Genomic DNA, 23,680 nt, shown 5'->3' on the forward strand with positions numbered 1-23,680 from the left:
TGTTTCTCAAGCAGAACTAAGAGGAGCAGGCACAGCACATCATGCTGCTGCCCGCAGGCAGGCCTTGCCTGTCGCATGCGGTTTGACACCCCGAGTGCTCTTACAGGAACGTGAGGCCATCCGCTACGGCACAACTTGTTGGCAGACATAAATACCCATGAACAAAGTATCTGCTTTTTCTTTCCGCTATTTAGGTCTCCACTTTTTTTTTTTTTTTTTTTTTTTTTTTTTTTTTTTTTCCCACTCAATACAGCTGCACACAAATTATCTCCATGTAACACATTTGCTGTGCGATCCCGTAGTGTTAGTTGTCCTATGGAAACAATTGCTTCTGGTTACTTGGTGCTGACATGACGAAGCACACACAGCATTGAAAGATGTGTTGCAGTGGCTGGAAAGATAATGCATGTGACCTCAAGATGTGTCAGCAAATGTTAATGAGATTTGTGGCAATGCTGTTCCTGAGCTTGTGTGGAAAAGAGATTTCTGGTGAAGGGCAGGGTTTTTTGCTTCTTACGGGAGCAACCCCAGGAAAACCTATCCTTGTCTGGGACAGCAGTAAGGAATCAACTAATTTGGATGGGCTGCTGCAGTGGCGACTGACTGTACCATATGGAAGAGATCTTGGAGACCTCACTTGGTTCTTGGCTGAGCTGTGATGAGCTCTGCTCCACTAGAGTCAGCGTGGAGCAAAGGGCAGGGTCAAATCCCGTTTCTGGCTCAAACTGTGTGTCTGTACTAAACCCACTTGAATCCACATTCCTTTTCTTTATACCACAAAAAGTCATCTTTGGAAGACTTGAAGCAAGGAATTTGAAGAATATGCTGAGAAGCAGCCATTGGAATAGAGAGAAAACATTTAGAAATAATTCTTCTTTTGTGATCATCCAAGTAATACCTATGAGTTATACAAAGGCTTTGTACGTAATCAGTGCACAAGAGCAGAACTTGAAATTAAAGGGATCAGAGGCAACTAGTTATAAGGATTGCTTAGAAGCAGGCACAAAGGCAAATATACTGTTACCTTAGACCAATGCTAAATGTTCTGTTTAACATGTTGCTAGGATAGGCTTCCATTTTGTGAATGAAAACATATGCAGATGCATCAAAAATATTTTGATAGAGACATACAAAGAAATTTTTAAATTATTTAAAGTATATTGGATGTTTTATATCAAATGCCATATTAGTAGTATTCTTACATCCAGCTATCAAAAATTGAAAATGTTAAATACTGTTATAAAATACTTACTATAAAAGTGTCATATATAATATTCATTACACATAAAAAAAGAAATCAGTATGTCTAAGTCAGTTTAATCACAACCATTATGAGGGCTAAAACCTTTTGCAATAAAATCCTAGTAAAAGAAAATATTTAGCAGTGCTATATTTTCTCCTTTTTTTTTTTTTTTTCCTGCTCTTTCAGTCATCTCATAAATGATGAGGTTTTTTTTTTTTTGGTCAACAGTTAACGCAGAATGTGACGTCTGACAAATGGCATAGAGTTGTTACTTAACCCTTGCATAGTGACATTCAACTTAGTTCATATATCGAGGAGCAATATGGATTTGTTCAGTAGTGTTTAGTGTCTCCCATTGCCTGTGTAAATCCATGCATGTCAGTGGATATACATTGACTTTCCTCTGTGGAGCGTCCGGCCATGCACTACCTGAAAAGACTTTGTAAAAACATAGATCCTGCCTTACTTACTGTATGAGTTCATTTTTAACTACCAGCGTCTCTTTGCTTTCATCCTAACGCTACTGTTGCTGTGTATTATGATCTGTCTACCTAGAAATTAAAGCTGAAGGATTTTCTTGATGGTGTCATTCCCATTTCAGCTGGAGAAGTTCGGCAAAGCAGTGAATTATGCTGATGCTGCCCTCTCCTTCATCGAGTGCGGGAACGCTATGGAGCGAGATCCATTAGAAGCTAAATCTCCATACACCATGTACTCAGAGACTGTGGAACTCATCAGGTTAATGTCCTTTCTGTGATCATTTTCATAATCTCATTTCAGTCATAATTAGAACCTGCTATGTTTTAAAAAATACCATTTCAACGTATTAATGATTTGTCCAAGGCATCTTCATCTCAGAAGTCATCATAATTAGTTCTTGCCATTTTATTAATGTCATGGAAAATTTATAATTGATGGACACTGCTTTTATAAATTATCCCCTTTAGAGGTTATAATGTGAGTGTTATAATTTGCAATATTCATAAAATTAAAATTGAAATGTAGTGGGTGGAAGTAAAGTATAGTAATTTCACTGTTTGGCAATGACACTTGTCTTTTAAAAGGTGTAGTTTTATAATTCAAAACATTAAAGTGAGTCTATCAGGATTTCTATTACAAACCCTGTTTTTAGAGGTTTATATCTTGGCTGTTAAAAGAAAAAAAGCTGAAACTTGGCAGATAAGATCACAGCCAGAGAGGAAGCTTTCTGCATGTATTGTATTAAAAAAGTATGTATTTTTTAATGTTAAAGGAATGCAAGCCAGCTGAATTAGTTTTAATACAGTTTTGTAGACTTGTCGGCTAGAATATGGATGAGAGTCTTTGCTTACTCATAAAATGTCACAATTATTATTTTAAAATCTGCTACTGTTCCCTATAGCCATTTCATAGTGTTGCTCCATAGAAATAATGGTCTCCTGAGTAAGTAAGGGCTTGTTTGCTCTACTTGCACAAATTATCAAAGTGAAATCAAGCAGGATTAAATTTACCTGTAAATAGAACAACTGGATTTTCCCTCTTCACTGTGATGCACCTTTGCTTTCCCCAGTGTATGCTGGAAATATCAGTATTAATGTCAGTGTAATTACTAGTAGTTTGCATAAGGGAAGAAAAGGAGGCAAATCAGGCCCTAAATGCTTGGTTTTTAATATGACAAAGGTGTTTTTTTAACATGCAGGATTTTAACATGCCAGATTAGCTATTAGGGACTGCCAAAAATAATGCATGTTTTACATTTTGAATAAGTAGGTATTTACATAATAAAATGTATCAAATCTTAAGAAGCTTTTACTCTCAGGTAAATAATATGCCTGTTAAATATTTAAAGACATATTTTTACATTTTACACTTCATAAAGAGAAGAGGAATATCTAAAGCGATTACTCAACAAAATAATAATGTTCACTCAACGCTTGCGATCCAAGTTAATCCCTCAAGAGACTTAAGAGAAGGAGCCTCCTACCTCTGCTCCACTCTGCTGAAACTCTTCCTGCACTCTCACGGCACTTTGTGTCCTGAACTACACAACTACAGTTGTTTGGCAGGATAAAATGTATTTAAAGAAATATACTTTAAAGAAGTGAGTGCTTCTTCATAGGAGCCCACATTTATTTTATTTTTTTAAGAAAACCACATGGCAGGGTTGAAAATGTAGTTCCTCAATCCAGCAGTCCCTCTGTTCAGAAGCAGATGGACCAAAAATCTTTGTTCATTCAAGAGCCACCACATGTGCACCTGTTGACTCAGAGGATGGCAGCTCTAGGAGTAGCTCACAGGTGGGTGATACCTGCAGCTCCCCTCCACCCTACGCTGCTGGTGCTGGATGGAGTCAGCAGAGCGTATGGCTACATCTTGGAGCAACCAGTGCTCACCAACATACGCGGCCCCACTGCCTTGCTCTTCCCAGTCCTGCTGCAGGCTGCATGGAAGATAGGCCTTGGCATGGAGGCAGCACCTGAACTGCTTCTGTTTTGCTTTTTGAACTGCTTTTGCCTATGGAAGAATCTGGAGGACTGTAGATCTCCAGTTTCTAACTAGCGAAAGTCAGGTGAGATTAATTCCACCACCTGTTGTAAAAGGTAGAGTTTAACACACCAACTCTTGTGTGCAGCATCTTGTAGGCAGCCAGAGAGAGACTGATTTGCCCATTTAATTGCTTTCAGTGGTCAGACATGGAACAAAGGTGATTAGCTGAGGGACAAATGCACAACTCTTGTGGGCGACATTGGGTGCTGAATGTACAAACCAAGTATGTGGCTGTGCACGCACACGTTCTCAATATGGCTCCCAATGTTAACATCATAGATTTTTACTGTGAGATAAGAAATAGAAGGAGATTTTTCTCACTTTTATCCCTGCCTTCATCAGAGGCACCATGTTCCCCTTTTGCATTAGCTGTGTCTGCCATGAGTATCTGCATCTATTTGTGAAAGCAAGTGGAGCATCAAAGAGATTGGGAATGTCTGATCTGACTGTCAAAGGTGTTTTAAGTTAATGGTAATGCTAAATCCCTAACATAAGATTGAAAATCCCAGAGAGACATATGCCTTGATGTTTGATCAGATTCATCCAGTATGACTGGAACAACAATACCGAAGAGCAGGTGAGACAGGACATGGAGGAGGCACATCAGGTGGTGTTGCTGCAGCTGCAAGCTGGGGGTTGATGACGAGTGTGGTGGGAGGAAAGCAGAGCAAGAGCAGCACTGCCTGCTTGCACTCCATTACCTCCTTGTAAATGAGAACTCATCAAGACTGCCTGGATACCTTAAAACTTTCTTATGCAACGCTGAACCCTATTACTTATTCTAACACAAGTACCTGTGAAATTGCATTAGGGCTCAGAACAATGATTTTATGCGATGAATTGATTTTCAAGAGACTAAATGCATGGAATGGAGTGTGCTCAGTTAAAGAAAAAAAAAAAAAAGAGAGAGGGGAGGTAGGAATACTCAATCTTTGATCATCCAAATGCTGGACAGCAGCAATTAAATAGAGAGGGAAGACCAAGTACACAAGACTCATAAATTAATGGACCCAAGAATTTAAAAACCTGTGAACATGACCTTTCCTGTATTTAAAACCATTTTCTATATAAAATATATTAAAAGCTTTGAAGAAGCATTTATGAGAAGGATTTTTAAGGTATTATTCAAGTCCAAAGTATTATATGTAAAACCTTATTATATATTGCTCTACTCTTCAGTACATACAGGGCCAAGTTCTTATGCTTCTGTCCAACACTCATCACAAATGTTTGTAGAACTCAGCCTAGATGGCTGGATATAATATCACTAATACGCCCAAGAGTAATTCACCTCATTGGCCCAGAAAATGGGTAGGTGATTTACTTTAGCCCTCCAGATTTTAAGTAGTGCTTTCTGTTGAATTTTACGTTGGTCTCATCTTTACAGAACAACATGACCATTAACTATTGCAGTTGGAGAAGAGTATCTATGTGTGGCTGTTATTTTTCAGAGTGTCAATAGTATTCCTGAAAACATCTTAATTCTCACTATCTTCTCTCCTCACCTTTCTGACAAGGTATGCAATGAGACTCAAGAATTTCACAGGCTCTTCTGCCACAGAAGGGGACAAGAAATTAGCAGTTTTATGGTAAGTCCCATTGCAACAATGAGAGAAGCAGCTAAAATCTTAAGGAGGACTTTAAAAGTACTGAATTACTTAAGCAGCTTACAGAAGATCATTATTCTTGTTTTCCATTAAACTATTAAAGGATAACTAATGGATTTCTTCAGCAGCTGACTAAACATTTATTCTTCTAATTTATACTCTTATCAAGATGGGATTTTAATGCTTTTGACCACTTTTTTTTTCTTTCTCCATTTGCTTATGTTTCAAAATCTAACCTTAGAACAGAAACTGCAAAATATAGGTCAGCTTTTTTTTTTTTTACAGTTTATAGGTTTCATTAAGCAGTGGAATTAACATAATCCTTTCCTAATTACCACAGCTACCGATGCTTATCACTTCTCTACTTGAGAATGTTTAAACTAAAGAAGGACCATGCTATGAAGTACTCCAGATCTCTGATGGAATATTTTAAGGTAATCTTTATTCTGTTTAATTTATTGATATGAAATGAAATTCATACCAGCACTGAGAGCTCTCGCAAGTACAACTGTGCGACTTAAAAGTCCCACATTTAACCTCTTCCCTGGGAAATGCAGGCAGAATGGCTGCCAGGGAGTGGGGACAGAAGTGATTTGGGGGATTTTTGGATTAGTCACTTGATTCAAAGGACCATACTCAGTAATTCTACTAAAATAACATTATTCTCAACACCATGTAATGTTTATGCAGCTTTCTGTAAAGGAAACTGTTTCTTTCAAGATTTCAATGTGCAAGTGATTATGAACTGACCCCCAGTGAACCATAATAAAGCAATTATTTAGGCTTTAGTTAGTTAAATTTAGATTTTAAATTCAGTGAGATTTGCTGAAGCTTATTGCAGACTTGGAGATTTCTCCATTTATTTCTGTGGAACTTCAAATTGACTTATCTACATCTTGAAAGTTTCCCTTTACCTCAGATCAAGTGCAGATCAGTTGATAGTCGTGATACAGTGATGTTTTCCTTTACCTTGTCAAATGCTGTTTACCCAGTGTAAGAACCATTCTGAAATTAAGGGCAAAACAGAATCTTTCTTCAGCTCTGCCAGGGTTTTGATATTTATATTTTACTGGTTAATGCTGTTTGAAGCATACATTAATCCTTGTAGTTTATTACTTCATATTATTCTATAATTATGTAATTATACTGGTTTGTCAGCCCATAAGTCTTTTTTTGTTGCTTTTTTCAGCCTCCGTGAATTTGTTCCAGGCTTTGACATATTAGTACTACAAACCAGTACAGCTTTTAACATTGCAGTTTTAACATTTTCATGTAAATGGTGATAAAATGCTCATTCTGTTGGATAACTCCAGTACTATGCTGGTAGCAACCACCACATAGTCCTGACTTCCTTGGTGTCCTCTGTGGGCGTGTGTGTATCTTTGTAAGTTTAGTAATGTTACTCCTGATCTTCTGCTTCATTTGAGGCTCCCTTGAAGACATTAGGAGTGCCTCTGTTCTACTGGCGAAGTTCTCAGTCAGGGATTTGCACATCAAATTAAATTTGAACTAGACACATTTATAGCCTCAGCATTTTCCTGAAGTGTACTCCATCTACTTCAGATTTTATCCAGGATGAATGTAGATTGTGTCTTAAAAAAAAGGTTGTTAGATAGATCATTTGATAAACCTTTTCTGCAGAGAGTAATGATTTCTTAAAAAAAAAAAAGAAAGGGTGTCAGGGGGGATTCTCTCTTCCCTTAAAGCCACTTCACTTTCTCTACCTGTGCAAATAAGTACAATGAGGAACATATTACTACTACTCCCCCCATAAGATCATTTTACTGCATCTGCACAGAGAAAATGTCTTTTAATATAAGGGAAAATAAGGTGAAAAAATTAAAATGTAATAAAATAGACAAATCAGAAATGCTGGTTTCAAGCACCCAGTTGAGGCTGAATATTTCAGCTAATGTTACTGTGTGTATGCTATGGGCACTGGGACTTATCTGCTAGAAGTGGTGTTTGAGTGTACACAGATTATATGTTCAGGATCATTTGTGGTAAAGGCACAGGAGGAGAAAAGAAAAGAATGGGAGCTATTAACTACGTATTAGTTTTGTGTTGCTGCACAATGTACTCTTTGTTCACTATCTGTAATACAAATGAAATAGATTAACTATTTGAATAGAGTTGTTATTCAAAATTTTACACAATTTCAACTGTGAAAAGCAGCCCACTGTTTACAGCAGAGCTGTAGAGGAGTTTTTTGGCAGAATGGTTTTTTATATTTTTCTTCACAAATGCCACTTTGTCCAAATTGAAACCATTTGTGGACAGAACTGGTTCTGATTAATTTCCAATTAGAAGTTTCAAAATTTTCAAATTTTTGACATTTCAAAACAGAAAATAACCATAAAAGTAGTTTTGAAATTTAGAGACAATTTGGAGTAAAATATAACTAAAATGATAAATGTTTAAAATTTAAGTCAAACTTTTTAAGATTAGCGAAAGCGGCGTCCTTTGATGCATTTCACCTAAAAGTAAAAGTTTGAGGAATATTTTTTGGTTTTGAAAATGTGTTGGGGAAAAAATCCAAATATTTTCATTGTCAAATAACTACCTCCAATCGAGATCTAGTCTTAATCTTGATAGATGTAGTATTTGTCTCCAGATACTGTTGGAAACAATCCCCAGACAGTAGAAACTAACGTCAAAGTTGCTTCTTCATCCCTGGAGACTTTTCAGGGGAGTTTAGGATCTCCCTCCTTCTTACATATGAGTGGGTGGCAAAAATACACACTACATGTGCTCTGTACTGCACAACTCTGCAGTTCATGCTCACATCCTTAATGAAGCACGGTGGTACGCTATATAGCAACAAACAGGCAAGGCCAGCATCATGGTTTGGGCAGTGTTTTCTGCTTTGGTCAATACTGTTTGGCAAGTTATCTGTGTTTTAGAAGAGAAGGGTAGGATTTTGCTCTCAGAGTCAGCTGCATGACCTTGGGCCATGCCCTAGGCTTCTCTGTGCTCCACTCAATCTCCGTGCCTCACATCCAAAATAGCGATTGCAGTAACCAGACGAATCCTGTAACAATGACAGTAATGCTTTGCAGAGAACTTGTAAAATTTGATTGAATTTTCACTGTGCGTTCTGACTTCTTTGCAAGGGAGCTCAGAGTGATTGTTTTCAGAAAGCACACATAGATAGCTTCAGCCCTGCCACTACCACTTTTTATGGGAACTAAGTAAGATACCTCCTAGTCTGAGCACGACTGGAAAAATCTGGGCTTTATTGTTGCTGGGCAATCTTTTTGTACAGGGCTGTACAAGGTGCTACACAGACGTGAAAGGCAGAATGAGTAAGCAGGTAAGGAAAGTCAATTTGTGCAAATAAAATGCATAAAAACAAGGGCATTAAAGCAGATCCTTATTAGAAGTTTTATTGCTACTACTGTCTCAATCCCAAGCCACCCTCCCTAGCAACTTGGGAGGGATTGATTTCATTAAGGCATCAATCCAAATCCTTTTTGTTTCTTACTAAAAGATTGCAGATCCCCCTAAAGATAAGAAGTCATTTGCACTCTGAAGAACTTACTTTGTAGAGTAAGTTTTAGTGGTAATTAAACCACGTCTTTGGGAACTACATCTGCTTTTACTGGAACTTTGCTGTATTCCCTCTTTCATCAAGTGACTTTCAAGCTACTGGTTGGAACCTACCAATCATCCAGCAGCCATTTAATGATGGGGGTGATGTGCAGAGGTGTTCTGCTACATGTACTGTAGCTCTGGCAATGAAAACAGGACATGTTAAACCTTATGTCTTCAGTATTCATGTACTTGTGTCACTTTTATTTACATTTTGGTTTTGTACTTACAGAACTCTTCAAAAGCCTCACAGGCCCCCTCACCTTGGGGCGGCAATGGAAAGTGAGTATTTTCTGCTGAGTACTTCTGTCTAGTAACAAGTGGTTCCAAGAAGGGGGGGAAGTTTTGGTGCCTCTACAGGCAAAGGAGAGGCCCTGACGCAGTGGTTTGGGAGGTATAGGTATGTTTCAAATATGTAGGAGGTAGAAAATGTTCTTCTGTGCGATGGAATTGATCTTATAGCCTTGGGGTTGTGGGGGTGAGGGGCTCCCACAGGGCTAAATCAGGTACCATCCGGTGTGGGTGAGAAGGAAGAGCTGAAACACACCTTTATCTTTGTGCAAAGCCTCCTTTAAGTCTAAAATCAGCCGTGGTGGGTCTATACTGAATTCTTTGACAGTTTCCTTCTCAAGCCAAATGAAGGCCATAAAAATATCTGTTAATTAGCTAGCAAGTACCATGTCATTTCAGGAAGCCAAAGTAAAGCTAACCTTCATTGCAATGATTTTTCAATGATTCGTTCAGTAATGAAAGACCAATGAATATTTCATTGATATATGGTAAGTGCTGTTTAATAAAACTGAAGGCATAATAGTGGTGAAAATGTGAAGGCACTTAGTCAACCAATTATCGGTGGCTTTATACTAACGTTAAAACACCCTCACCTCAGATAGGAAGTCAGGGTAATGCAGTTATGATCTGCTGCAGACTGAAGGTGCGTTGCTGCTGCAGCCTGGCCTTTATCTTGTGATGTCTGTTGCCACCCACACACCTTTCTCCTGCTCCATTCTCCTGGTCACGCATACAGATACAGGTAAAACAAAGGACAAGGACTTTACATTCCTGTCCTTCTTTATTTGAGTAGGCTGAATACTAGGTGAAAGCAATTATTGTTAATAGTTTCTTTCTAGTGGTTCATAAGAAGAAATGATTATTAGACACTCCAAGGAAACAAAGCAATAAAGCTGTAGAAGGGGTTGAAGTTTAGCACACAAAGAATTGAACAGACTTTGTTCTGAATCAGTACAAAACCAAAAATTCCAACATTTTGCTTGAGTTTTCAAACAGACTTTGTTCTGAATCGGTACAAAACCAAAAATTCCAACATTTTGCTTGAAGGAAATACTTTGGGGTATATATACATATATATATACACACATCAAATACACAAAATTATTTTGAATATGTATGTGTATATAGATATTTAAGTATACAGATTATAGCACAAACTAAAGTGATGAAATAGAAAATTACTTTAAATAAAACTAAAAAGATATTTTAACATTGGAAAAGCAACTACTAAATTAAATTATTCAATATGTGGTGTGTGTATAGATATTTAAGTATACAGATTATAACACAAACTAAAGTGATAAAATAGAAAATCACTTTAAATAAAAACCAAAAAGATATTTTAACATTGGAAAGGCAACTACTAAATTAAATTATTCAATATGTGCCAGTTTTTCAAGGCATTTAAATGTCAGTGAAACCTTGTATTGCAGTAAAAGTACAGTAAGTTTTACATGAAGTTTTAGTGCTGAAATAGACCACTGAAGCATTACACCTCTTTTGTTCCTTAAGAGGTGGCCTATACCTAAAAATTTCATGGAGGGGAAGTTATTCTTTTATTCCTGTCCTATAATAGACCCCTGTGAAGTGTGTGCTCTGCAGGTGATGACATCTCCCTTGCTATTTAAAGGAGTTGATTAGGTGCCCAGGATTTAGAATCCGTGGGGTTTGACTGGAGGAGAAAATTCTTGTTCGGCCACAACGTAGGCAGCAGAAACCCAGCATTCGGGTCAGCATCACTTCTAACATAGCACCCAGCTGACTGGTCTCTTCCCACTAACTTTGGAGATAAGGAAGTAAAGCTGTGAAAGTGCACACCTCTGACTTTTATTCAGAGAAGGAAGCACTTGACAAGTAAGAATGACTGAATATGACAAGGCTGTGTTGTAACAGTGTTATGACACCTGTGACCCAACGCACAAAGTCCACACTCAAGTCTTCTGTCTGAAATCTCAGAAAAGCTCACCAGCTGGCTCAGAGTTGCTGTATATCTCAGGTGTCTACTGGTGGCCCCAAGGATTGTCACAGGCCTGGTGCTGCCACTGGCAGTGTGTGTTCTGACTTCCCAGGGCTACTCTCTCTACAGTTTCCTCTTATTCCCCTGCAAATTTGTACCAGATGGGAAGAGAAGTCGCACCCACAGAGGAGACACCAAACACCATCAGGGTATGGCACCACTGGATGTGGATCAGCAGCCTGGTTCAGAATGGGGAGACAGCAGGGCATTCTTAATCTTTTGTTTGAACAAAGCAAAACTTATCTATTGCCATGAAGTGTAGTGTGCTCAGGATCTCAAACCTTCAAAAATCACAGCTTGGCTTACTGGAATTTTTGGCCACTGTTATTTGAAAGGGTTGTGAACCTCTGCAAAGTTGGCCTGAGTTCCAGGCTGGCAATGAAACAAATTTTCCCTGGTTTCATTACAGAAATGTTTCCCACCTCTAGCGACAGAAAGCACAAAATAGAGAGATTTAATAGACTCACCACAGTAATAATGGCTGTGCACAACAGGGTAAATCCAATGAACAATGTGCTTTATTTGGCAGAAGTGCGTCAGCTTGTTGTAAGTGGCTCTAACAAAATACTCCTGGTCTCCTCAGATACTTATGATTTTTAACTGCTCCCAAACCTAATCTAGTATAGTTCAGCTCTTCTGTGCATTAAAGACACCGTGGCGTGTCAAGTAACCAGGATGTTTTGGGACTTAAAAAACCCAACACATTTGTGCCATAGGATATGCTTAAACTCTAACACATAAGTTGTGTAAAAAGCTACTGGCTGCTGAATTAATGTGCTCTCTAGCTCTGGAAAAAGAATGTATCAGAGGAGCCTGTTGTTGAGCACAGGTAATAGCAGGCCACTGCTGGAAAATCTGCAGCAAAAGCTGTTGCCATAAGTGCTTTTCAGCCCAAAGCTGTGCTGTGGTGGCAGTCTGTCCTACAGCACCTGCAGGGTACCAGCACAGCAGGTCTGTGCCCCCACCCCATGTTCAGGACCATTGACGATGGCTTGTAAAGCCAAGAGGAGAAGCCTTTCTACCCTGGGATTTGGGCCAGGCCCACAGTGAGTCTGAGTGAGCTTGATGCTGTTGCACAGCATGAAGCACCAGTGGCTGCCTGTCAAGAAAGGGGGTTGCAACATCCCCATCCAGAGAGTTTTGGTGTCTTTGCTTCATGCAGAGAGTGCCGGGAGCATCTCAGCCCTGCGTTTCAAGTGTATTCCGCAGCAAATCGAATGCATTTGTTTAGGTAAGTGGTTCCAAATGGGGGCAAGAGAAGAGGTTTTTGGAACCCTTAATCTTGTTCACTGAAACAAATTTTCAAAGAAAATAGCTGTATGTGAGCGTTCAGTGCTGCATAGCTCTAAACATGAGCTTGCTGTGCTGACCTCCGCACTGCCTGCAGCCAGCAGGTGATGCCTAATTGCTGGTGTTAGAATTAAAGGAAAATCTATATTAGAACATTAGTGCTGCACTAAGTAGGTAACTTAAAACACTGCTCTGTACAAAACTGTGCAGATGAACTGTAGGCAATTAGAAACAAATCTCCATAGCCAGTCTTAAAGAAGCCTATAGAGATATTCATAATCCTACAGTACCCTCAGCTCCTAATACTGCTCTGCAGGGTGCTTTTAAGACTTGCACTTTACTTATTGTGGTGGCTGTATTTGGAGCAAACTGTCATTGTGGTTTCCACAAAATGCTTTGATAATAAGCCAATATTGCACATTGAGTGTTTTCTAACTGCCATTGCAGCTTCTGGCAGCAGGTAGAAAAATCATTACAGCTATGAGATACTTCTTTCTCTGAAAGATTGCTCTATTTTTATGATAGATTTTTTTTTTTTTTAAATAACAGGTTCATTTGTAGGGAGAATTAAATCCCTTTTTATTTTCAGCCATTCCCAGCTTATAAGCTACTACTGCACATTCTCCCCTTACTGGGGTGCAGAGTTAGTTTTTTAAGTGCATTTAGGATGGCAGTGAAGCGGTGTGTGTAAGGGAACTCATTCTCCCTTTACCTCTTGCAGGAGCACAGAAACGCCATCGCCCATGTCCCTGAGCCCGTCCCCTGTCAGCTCTGCTGGAAGCAGCGCAGCCACCACCGCCTCCTACTTGGCAGGGACCATCACCATCCCTCAGCGCATCCACCACATGGCTGCCAGCCACGTCAACATCACCAACAACGTCCTGCGGAGCTACGAGCACTGGGACATGGCTGACAAGCTGACTAAGGAGAACAAAGGTGCTTCTTCCCTGTCCCCTTTGGCTCATCCTTCTCAAGCCAAATGAAGGCCATAAAAATATCTGTTAATTAGCTAGCAAGTACCATGTCATTTCAGGAAGCCAAAGTAAAGCTAACCTTCATTGCAATGATTTTTCAATGATTCGTTCAGTAATGAAAGACCAATGAATATTTCATTGATATATGGTAAGTGCTGTTTAATAAAACTGAAGGCATAATAGTGGTGAAAATGTGAAGGCACTTAGTCAACCAATTATCGGTGGCTTTATACTAACGTTAAAACACCCTCACCTCAGATAGGAAGTCAGGGTAATGCAGTTATGATCTGCTGCAGACTGAAGGTGCGTTGCTGCTGCAGCCTGGCCTTTATCTTGTGATGTCTGTTGCCACCCACACACCTTTCTCCTGCTCCATTCTCCTGGTCACGCATACAGATACAGGTAAAACAAAGGACAAGGACTTTACATTCCTGTCCTTCTTTATTTGAGTAGGCTGAATACTAGGTGAAAGCAATTATTGTTAATAGTTTCTTTCTAGTGGTTCATAAGAAGAAATGATTATTAGACACTCCAAGGAAACAAAGCAATAAAGCTGTAGAAGGGGTTGAAGTTTAGCACACAAAGAATTGAAGTTTTCAAACAGACTTTGTTCTGAATCGGTACAAAACCAAAAATTCCAACATTTTGCTTGAAGGAAATACTTTGGAGTATATATACATATATATACACACACATCAAATACACAAAATTATTTTGAATATGTGTGTGTGTATAGATATTTAAGTATACAGATTATAACACAAACTAAAGTGATAAAATAGAAAATCACTTTAAATAAAAACCAAAAAGATATTTTAACATTGGAAAAGCAACTACTAAATTAAATTATTCAATATGTGCCAGTTTTTCAAGGCATTTAAATGTCAGTGAAACCTTGTATTGCAGTAAAAGTACAGTAAGTTTTACATGAAGTTTTAGTGCTGAAATAGACCACTGAAGCATTACACCTCTTTTGTTCCTTAAGAGGTGGCCTATACCTAAAAATTTCATGGAGGGGAAGTTATTCTTTTATTCCTGTCCTATAATAGACCCCTGTGAAGTGTGTGCTCTGCAGGTGATGACATCTCCCTTGCTATTTAAAGGAGTTGATTAGGTGCCCAGGATTTAGAATCCGTGGGGTTTGACTGGAGGAGAAAATTCTTGTTCGGCCACAACGTAGGCAGCAGAAACCCAGCATTCGGGTCAGCATCACTTCTAACATAGCACCCAGCTGACTGGTCTCTTCCCACTAACTTTGGAGATAAGGAGGTAAAGCTCTGAAAGGGCACACCTCTGACTTTTGTTCAGAGAAGGAAGCACTTGACAAGTAAGAATGACTGAATATGACAAGGCTGTGTTGTAACAGTGTTATGACACCTGTGACCCAACGCACAAAGTCCACACTCAAGTCTTCTGTCTGAAATCTCAGAAGAAAAGCTCACCAGCTGGCTCAGAGTTGCTGTATATCTCAGGTGTCTACTGGTGGCCCCAGAAAAGCTCACCAGCTGGCTCAGAGTTGTTGTATATCTCAGGTGTCTACTGGTGGCCCCAAGGATTGTCACGGGCCTGGTGCTGCCACTGGCAGTGTGTGTTCTGCCTTCTCAGGGCTACTCTCTCTACAGTTTCCTCTTATTCCCCTGCAAATTTGTACCAGATGGGAAGAGAAGTCGCACACCACAGAGGAGACACCAAACACCATCAGGGTATGGCACCACTGGATGTGGATCAGCAGCCTGGTTCAGAATGGGGAGACAGCAGGGCATTCTTAATCTTTTGTTTGAACAAAGCAAAACTTATCTATTGCCATGAAGTGTAGTGTGCTCAGGATCTCAAGCCTTCAAAAATCACAGCTTGGCTTACTGGAATTTTTGGCCACTGTTGTTTGAAAGGGTTGTGAACCTCTGCAAAGTTGGCCTGAGTTCCAGGCTGGCAATGAAACAAATTTTCCCTGGTTTCATTACAGAAATGTTTCCCACCTCTAGCGACAGAAAGCACAAAATAGAGAGATTTAATAGACTCACCACAGTAATAATGGCTGTGCACAACAGGGTAAATCCAATGAACAATGTGCTTTATTTGGCAGAAGTGCGTCAGCTTGTTGTAAGTGGCTCTAACAAAATACTCCTGGTCTCCTCAGATACTTATGATTTTTAACTGCTCCCAAACCTAATCTAGTATAGTTCAGCTCTTCTGTGCATTAAAGACACCGTGGCGTGTCAAGTAACCAGGATGTTTTGAGACTTAAAAAACCCAACACATTTGTGCCATAGGATATGCTTAAACTCTAACACATAAGTTGTGTAAAAAGCTACTGGCTGCTGAATTAATGTGCTCTCTAGCTCTGGAAAAAGAATGTATCAGAGGAGCCTGTTGTTGAGCACAGGTAATAGCAGGCCACTGCTGGAAAATCTGCAGCAAAAGCTGTTGCCATAAGTGCTTTTCAGCCCAAAGCTGTGCTGTGGTGGCAGTCTGTCCTACAGCACCTGCAGGGTACCAGCACAGCAGGTCTGTGCCCCCACCCCATGTTCAGGACCATTGACGATGGCTTGTAAAGCCAAGAGGAGAAGCCTTTCTACCCTGGGATTTGGGCCAGGCCCACAGTGAGTCTGAGTGAGCTTGATGCTGTTGCACAGCATGAAGCACCAGTGGCTGCCTGTCAAGAAAGGGGGTTGCAACATCCCCATCCAGAGAGTTTTGGTGTCTTTGCTTCATGCAGAGAGTGCCGGGAGCATCTCAGCCCTGCGTTTCAAGTGTATTCCGCAGCAAATCGAATGCATTTGTTTAGGTAAGTGGTTCCAAATGGGGGCAAGAGAAGAGGTTTTTGGAACCCTTAATCTTGTTCACTGAAACAAATTTTCAAAGAAAATAGCTGTATGTGAGCGTTCAGTGCTGCATAGCTCTAAACATGAGCTTGCTGTGCTGACCTCCGCACTGCCTGCAGCCAGCAGGTGATGCCTAATTGCTGGTGTTAGAATTAAAGGAAAATCTATATTAGAACATTAGTGCTGCACTAAGTAGGTAACTTAAAACACTGCTCTGTACAAAACTGTGCAGATGAACTGTAGGCAATTAGAAACAAATCTCCATAGCCAGTCTTAAAGAAGCCTATAGAGATATTCATAATCCTACAGTACCCTCAGCTCCTAATACTGCTCTGCAGGGTGCTTTTAAGACTTGCACTTTACTTATTGTGGTGGCTGTATTTGGAGCAAACTGTCATTGTGGTTTCCACAAAATGCTTTGATAATAAGCCAATATTGCACATTGAGTGTTTTCTAACTGCCATTGCAGCTTCTGGCAGCAGGTAGAAAAATCATTACAGCTATGAGATACTTCTTTCTCTGAAAGATTGCTCTATTTTTATGATAGATTTTTTTTTTTTTTAAATAACAGGTTCATTTGTAGGGAGAATTAAATCCCTTTTTATTTTCAGCCATTCCCAGCTTATAAGCTACTACTGCACATTCTCCCCTTACTGGGGTGCAGAGTTAGTTTTTTAAGTGCATTTAGGATGGCAGTGAAGCGGTGTGTGTAAGGGAACTCATTCTCCCTTTACCTCTTGCAGGAGCACAGAAACGCCATCGCCCATGTCCCTGAGCCCGTCCCCTGTCAGCTCTGCTGGAAGCAGCGCAGGCACCACCGGCTCCTCCTTGGCAGGGACCATCACCATCCCTCAGCGCATCCACCACATGGCTGCCAGCCACGTCAACATCACCAACAACGTCCTGCGGAGCTACGAGCACTGGGACATGGCTGACAAGCTGACTAAGGAGAACAAAGGTGCTTCTTCCCTGTCCCCTTTGGCTCATCAGCTTTAGCTTTCTTTCTGTTCTCGTAGGCGTTGTTGGGAATTGGACCCACAACCATCACATCTAAGAGCACAACTGTGACAGCTTGAGCAAACAGACCAAATCTGCTTGCTGGTCACTGTAGCCAATGTGTGTCTTCTCTTGTCAAGCACAGGGGGGGATGTGTAACACACGCTGAACATGGGGTTATCAGAGCAGCTGGCAAATAATTTAGCAAACATGAGCCCCAAGTGATGAGAGCTTTTGAGTCTGCAAATTCGTTCACAGTTTCGGCTTCTCGTGGAGCACCGAGGTTATTTTCATACTGCTCTGTCAACCGGTTTAAGACTATTAAAATCCTAGCTAGGATAATAAGCAAACATTAGATTTTATGTTTACGCAGGGAGTCTGATTAGGAGATGTCCACTGAAAGCCATGACCTTGACTCTCCTATGGTGGGATTGCAAATCTGCTTGTTTATTCCTAACAACAAAATGTAAGCCTTTACCACCGTCGCTTCAAAGGAGTTTTGGCAAGCAGTTTGTGACTGGGTTATATCGAGTTCAGTGGAGTGGCTGAGATGTAACTAAAGGACAAATATGGCCTATCATTGGCCAGCCGTGAACTTCCCCTTGAAAATATAATTATTCAGATTCCAGCTTTGGGCTTACACAAATCATTGACAAAGCTTTCTTTGACACGAGAGTCGCAGAGCCGAACTGGGAAATATTCTCATCATGAATTGGCTCATTCTCTTAAATTATACTGAGATTTCAGATGGCTGACTTTTCCTGACAAATGTGCTCGCTGTATGCAGTTTGATCTTATTCCCATTAATGTCAGTGGCAAATTTCCACTGATTTAGAGAAACTAAGCTTGAGATTTATAGAGTTTTATGTCTGAATGGTGGGTCGTAATGATCTATCCCTGGATGAGGAACAATAATAGAAGTTCTGTCCAGTCCTCCCCACTGCTTCTTGTCTTTGTTCGCATTGGTTAATTTAGTAGCAGTGTAGTCATTTTGGATTTTTTCCATAGCTGCATCCATTTTCACAAAATGTGAAAGTGATTCCCTGTCAAATGTACTGCAGAATGTTACAGTGGGAATGCAGAAGGATGCTCTGATAGGAGAATGAGATGGCGATAATCTTGTAATTAGCCCTGTGTGTTGTGGAGTTGTTAAATGTTCTACTTGGTATTGAATCAAAATAGCTCAGGCATTCAGCCAGCAGACAGAAAATGTACCCAGCCACTGCTGTTATCAGTCCTAGAGCTGGATGAGAAAAAACCTGCTGACTCTCTTTCTGCATTTCCCCCCCCTGCACACTTCTTTGTTCTCTTTTTGATTTACGATCAAATAAACGCAATTCTGCAAAGCCATATAGAAATAATCTTTATTCAGATGAGCAGTCCCTTTGACTTTAGTGGGACTGGATGCGTGAATAAGGGTTTCTCACATGAGCAAGACATCTAGGGTTGTGCCCTGTTCTTTCATATCTTGTTTCACAAACTGCAGCCATGTTACAGGGAATGGAAAGTTCGTGTTACTTCAAATTTCATTTACATATTATAAACCATTGGAGAGAGATCAGAATTTCTTATGTACTGTAGCGTGTCTGTCTTTACATTTTGTCTGGAAATATACCTCATTTCTAATTAAATACTCAATTTAAAGTTGCATGCTTAAACACAATTAAACTGCAATTTGAAAAATTCATGTTGTAACAAAAAAGTATGTAAGAACTGCTGTGGTACTCTGCAGGTCTTCATTATATCCTGTGATGGATTCCATTTACAGAAGGGTATATTTAAGACAGTTTGACTGTCTTAAAACCTAGCTGTAATTATTTTAGTAGATGTCATCTGCACCTCTCAAATAATTCAAAACACCTATAACTTGCTGGCTGGGACAGGACTCCTCCCTTTCCCCGGAGCTGTCTCTAATCCACCTTTGCCAGCTGGACCAGCCGTCGCAGTGCCCAGGCTCTGCTACTGGCGTGTGGACTGTGAGTCAAAAAATGCCCCATGGCAGCAAGCAGGGCAGGTGCAAACCCCAGACTCTGCCTTGACTCACAGGTAAAGGACAGATCTCTTGGCCTCTCTCTCAGGGCTTTGGGCAGTCAGTTTGTCATAAATGAGATTTACAGCCCCCTCTCCTTGAAACAAGAATAGTCTCAAAACCAAACAAACACAAAACAACAAAGAAACCTGCATTTAGATAAACATTAATTTTCTTTAAAAAAAAAAAAAAAAACCAACAACAGATCCAGTCACTATTTTCTTTCTTTTTTTTCTTTTTTTTTTTTTTGTGGTCAGCCTTCATTGTTTCTGTTGTCTTCTGAATCACAGGGTGTGTCGTGCCCAAGAATATGTCTCTGATGAGCTAATAGAGATGGGTATAAAAATGTGGCCCCATTGTTGTAATGTCTAATAGCCTTTACCTCTGAGTCTTACTGCTGTCATAGATGTTTCTTAGGTCATGCCCATGCAGACACAAGAGATTTCTTCCATATTGTAGGGTCTGTGCAGCCTCCCCTTGTCCACGGCTGTCAGCTTAGGTTTTGTGCTCCTCTGAGTATGCCTGCACGCTCCCAGTTTGGACTTGACTCGTGTCCAGCTGGCTCAGAGCAGGAGACAGAAGCCGTTCTTGTCAGCCTGACAAAAGATGTGCCATTAAAATAAAAAGGCATAGCAAGAGGGAGAACAGCAGAACTGTGACCCGCCAAGCTGATCTGGTTTGAAAAGGAAAGCAGGAACATACTGCCGTGTAGCTCTGGTTGAATTTCCCCTGGTCAGTAGAGTTTAGAGTGTGTGGGAGAATAGATGGAGTTTGTCATAAACTCTGCGTACGTAGCAGGCCAGGCTAAACCACAGACTTCCCAAAGCCAACCCATGGGCTGCTTTGTTTGGATCACCTAGAGAGTTGTTCACCATTTATAACATCAAACTCTCAGCTGACTTTATGAAATCAAGTAATTTTTTTAAGCTTCCAAAGACAGCAGCACTTTTTCTCTACAGTAGAAAACTATCAGCTCTGTAGGCTTGTTCTTTCAAGTATAGATTTAATAAGTGGCTTCAGTGCCTGTAGCTTTTCCAAGAAATGCTAAACTGAAATTAGGCTTAAAGGTGAATTCTCAGTGTTTAAAGCAATTGTTATTTATCTGAGCCTAGAATGAGATCCTTAGAATGCAAGCAAGGCAGTGCATTATTTCACTTCCAAATGTATTGATTTTAGACTGGAAGAGGGGGAAAAAAGACAGAGGAAGGAAGATTAAAACTAACTGCTGGCTGCAGCATCTTAACACAACTGGTGATAGCCCTAAGCTTTCATTATGCTTGCTTCCAGCCAAATCACTTTGTGCTGTGATACTGCTGTAGCTCCCAAGCTGACCAGGGTCAGGCTGTCAATACTCGGATAGAAGACCTCAAAGCAGCACTTACTTGCTGAAGAAAGTACTGATAATGATTTTGTACCCATCGTCTGCTCTCCCGAACTGCAGCCAGTACAGTGTTAGCTGGCTGAGTGCCGCACGCCGGGTTTTAGATAGGGTGAGAATGCAAGGGCTCAGCCACCAGTTATTGGGGTTGTCGGTTGTTATCTGAGCTCTGAGGGGCTTTAACTGAGAGGGGGCTCCCACTCACCTAAATATAGTGTCACTGTTGTGTATGTGGGAATGCCTGTGCCCCAGTGAGCAAAAAGACAAGCTGTGGGAGAACAGAGGACACAATCCAGTTCTCCATTGAAAGCAATTAGGAAAGGTCCGTTGGGCCTAACAGGATTAGTCTTTCACCAAAAGTGCATCTAACACATGGCATGAAGTAAACTGATGTGCTGCTTCCTAACTATGGCTCTCTGTTTAGTGACCTCATGTTAACCCTTCCAACACCAGATCCCAGTGGCCTTACCAGTCTTTTCTTTCCCCTCATCTCCCAGATGGTATTTTCCTCCTGTGTTCACTCTCCCCTCTTTCTTCTCCCCTCTCACCCCACAAACATCCTCTGGGCCTGCAGCTGGAGCAGGATGAACAGAGGGCCAAAACTGCTGCAGTGGCAGGAACAGAATTTGGAAGGTGGGGAAACACATCCTCTGGGCCTGCAGCCTGAGCAGGATGAGCAGAGGGCCAAAACTGCTGCAATGGCAGGAACAGAATTTGGAAGGTGGGGAAAAGAGCAAGCAAGGTCATCTGCAAGATCCAGACTAGTTCTTCCTGCCCAGGAGAGGGTACAACATAGAAAAGAAAATGCCATGGTTCGTTGCCAGCTGTTTGAATCATGCAGTCAGCAAACCTAGGCTCAAAAAACTGAAAGTGCAGATCATCAGAGCCAAAGGAAGACCACTGGCAACCATTTATAGCATGTTGTCATTGACTTCCAGCATGGATAATCTGATTTGTTCTGTTTAAATATATTGTTGCCTTTGTTTAAATTCTTTCCTACTGACCATGTGCTCATGTGCACAACATCTTGAGAACTCACTAATTGCACTGCTGCTACTGAGTGGGAAATCTTGGTAATACATGTATTTTTGTACCATTGCCTGAAACTACTGACTTCTGTTTCTTGTTTATTGCAGAATTCTTTGTTGACCTGGACTCAGTGATGGGACCCTTAACACAACACAGCAGTATGACCAATCTGGTTCGTTATGTTCGCCAAGGACTCCACTGGCTCCGCATTGAGGCTCATTTGTTGTAGTGACTGCTGCCCCGTTCATTACATCCCCATTCTTCTACCTCTACCAGCGCAGAGACGATCACTGGTGGAACTCCACTCATTTCTGGAAGTTTATTCATGTAACTTCATTTTTATTGCCTTTTTTAATATCCTATCTATTGGAAGTAGAAGTCACCATAAATGGAACTTATGACTCAAGAGCAGTATGTGTTGTACCATCTAATAATTTTCAACAATTTTCTATGCCTTGTGTCTCCTGGATCCTGCCATCCTTATGTGCTTTATGGAACGGTACATTCCCTGCAGTATTGTTTTAAGTCCATGCTGCCTTCAAGTGAAAACAAAAAAGCACTTTGAGAAGATATGGATTCCTGAGAAATAGTACAAAGCGTCTTAAATATTTGAGGGTATATATGAGAAGTCCCTTCTGAAATAAATTAGTAGAAGTTATAGCTATTCATTCAAAATCGTCTTCTGAACCTGAACCAAGCTTTTCGGCGCTTAATTCTGGCATCGTTACCTGACACAGTACATTCCTAAGATTTCATACTTCCTATAGGCTTAATCTCTAAAAGAGAACATTGAATATCTTACAGGTAAATAATGTAAGATCACCAAAGGTGTTAAGAGGTAAAAGGTTGAAGGAATGCCTCATTAAAGAACGATGAAACACTATGCAATGAGGTTTTGATATTCCATTCTTCCTGTTTATTGTTGGCTTAATAATTTCAGTAGGCAGCAGAATTTATTGCAGTTTTTAGGCAATTTCAAAATATTAGCTTTCATAGTCTTATCTACCATTCCTGTACTAAATCTGTGAATTTTCTTTCAGTTTTACTGTTTAGTCTCAAACAAATACTCATCCAAGATTCTTCTTCATAGAACAATCTCTCCTTGCATAGTGACTCAGTGAAAGCAGATTTTAATGGGACCGCTGCACTCTAAGCATTGATATTGTATGTAAAAGTCCATTAATAAGTGTATGCAGATTCTTCATGAAAAGTCTCTAGAAGTTTAACTAACCAGCTACTGTTGAAACATTATAATTCCATGTGGCATCAATTTTCACCTGTTTGTTCATTTCAGAGCTTTAGAAACGAACAGTATTATCTTGCTATCTTGAAAACAATGTCAAATTAAATAAAATCACCAGATTTACCCAAAAGCAATATAACATTTGTTTAATAATAGCCACGAATACTTCAGTCAGATTACCTATTTTCCAAACTCTGCATCTGTTTACCTATGCTGTCATGTTTTGGACCATTCCTCTAATGCGTGAATAATAATGAGACAATTCAGATAGAATTTCAAAGCAATTGTGAATAAATTACACCATTTCACATTTGCTCTTTCCTCTTCTTTTTTTCCCCTGTTATAAACTGCACTGCTCTTCTGGTGCCACTGCAAGAAGCGCTGGTGCATGAAACAAAACAAAATGAATTTATATCAATAATTCACAAGACTTTAAATGGTCTCATCTCATTCTTGATATAGCGCCTGCATACCTTACTGAACTGTAAATTCCATTTCTATAAAGAGAAAATGCTCATAGTAATGTAAATATTATTCTGTCTCATCTCATTGAAATAATACAATATGTGTATTAAATGCCATCCAGATATTAGTTAATTGCAATTACCTTCTGCTATATAATCCTGTATATCCTTTAATCTGGT

The 23,680-nt window shown here is 40.1% G+C and overlaps 1 protein-coding gene across 1 annotated transcript in view; it reads left to right on the forward strand.

Moving 5' to 3' along the window:
- AFF2 (AF4/FMR2 family member 2) overlaps nt 1–23,344 on the forward strand; it is a 341,823-nt gene extending 318,479 nt beyond the window's left edge. Inside the window, exons 17-23 of the mRNA XM_014954912.1 lie at nt 1,845–1,981; nt 5,287–5,358; nt 5,717–5,810; nt 8,642–8,689; nt 9,200–9,249; nt 17,105–17,319; nt 21,901–23,344. Coding sequence (XP_014810398.1) covers nt 1,845–1,981; nt 5,287–5,358; nt 5,717–5,810; nt 8,642–8,689; nt 9,200–9,249; nt 17,105–17,319; nt 21,901–22,022 — 738 coding nt within the window. The 3' untranslated portion in view covers nt 22,023–23,344. The remainder of the gene's footprint in view (nt 1–1,844; nt 1,982–5,286; nt 5,359–5,716; nt 5,811–8,641; nt 8,690–9,199; nt 9,250–17,104; nt 17,320–21,900) is intronic.
- Nucleotides 23,345–23,680: the final 336 nt, after the last annotated feature.

Source organism: Calidris pugnax, unplaced genomic scaffold (assembly GCF_001431845.1).
Source record: "Calidris pugnax isolate Ruff unplaced genomic scaffold, ASM143184v1 scaffold38, whole genome shotgun sequence".
NCBI lineage: Eukaryota > Metazoa > Chordata > Aves > Charadriiformes > Scolopacidae > Calidris > Calidris pugnax.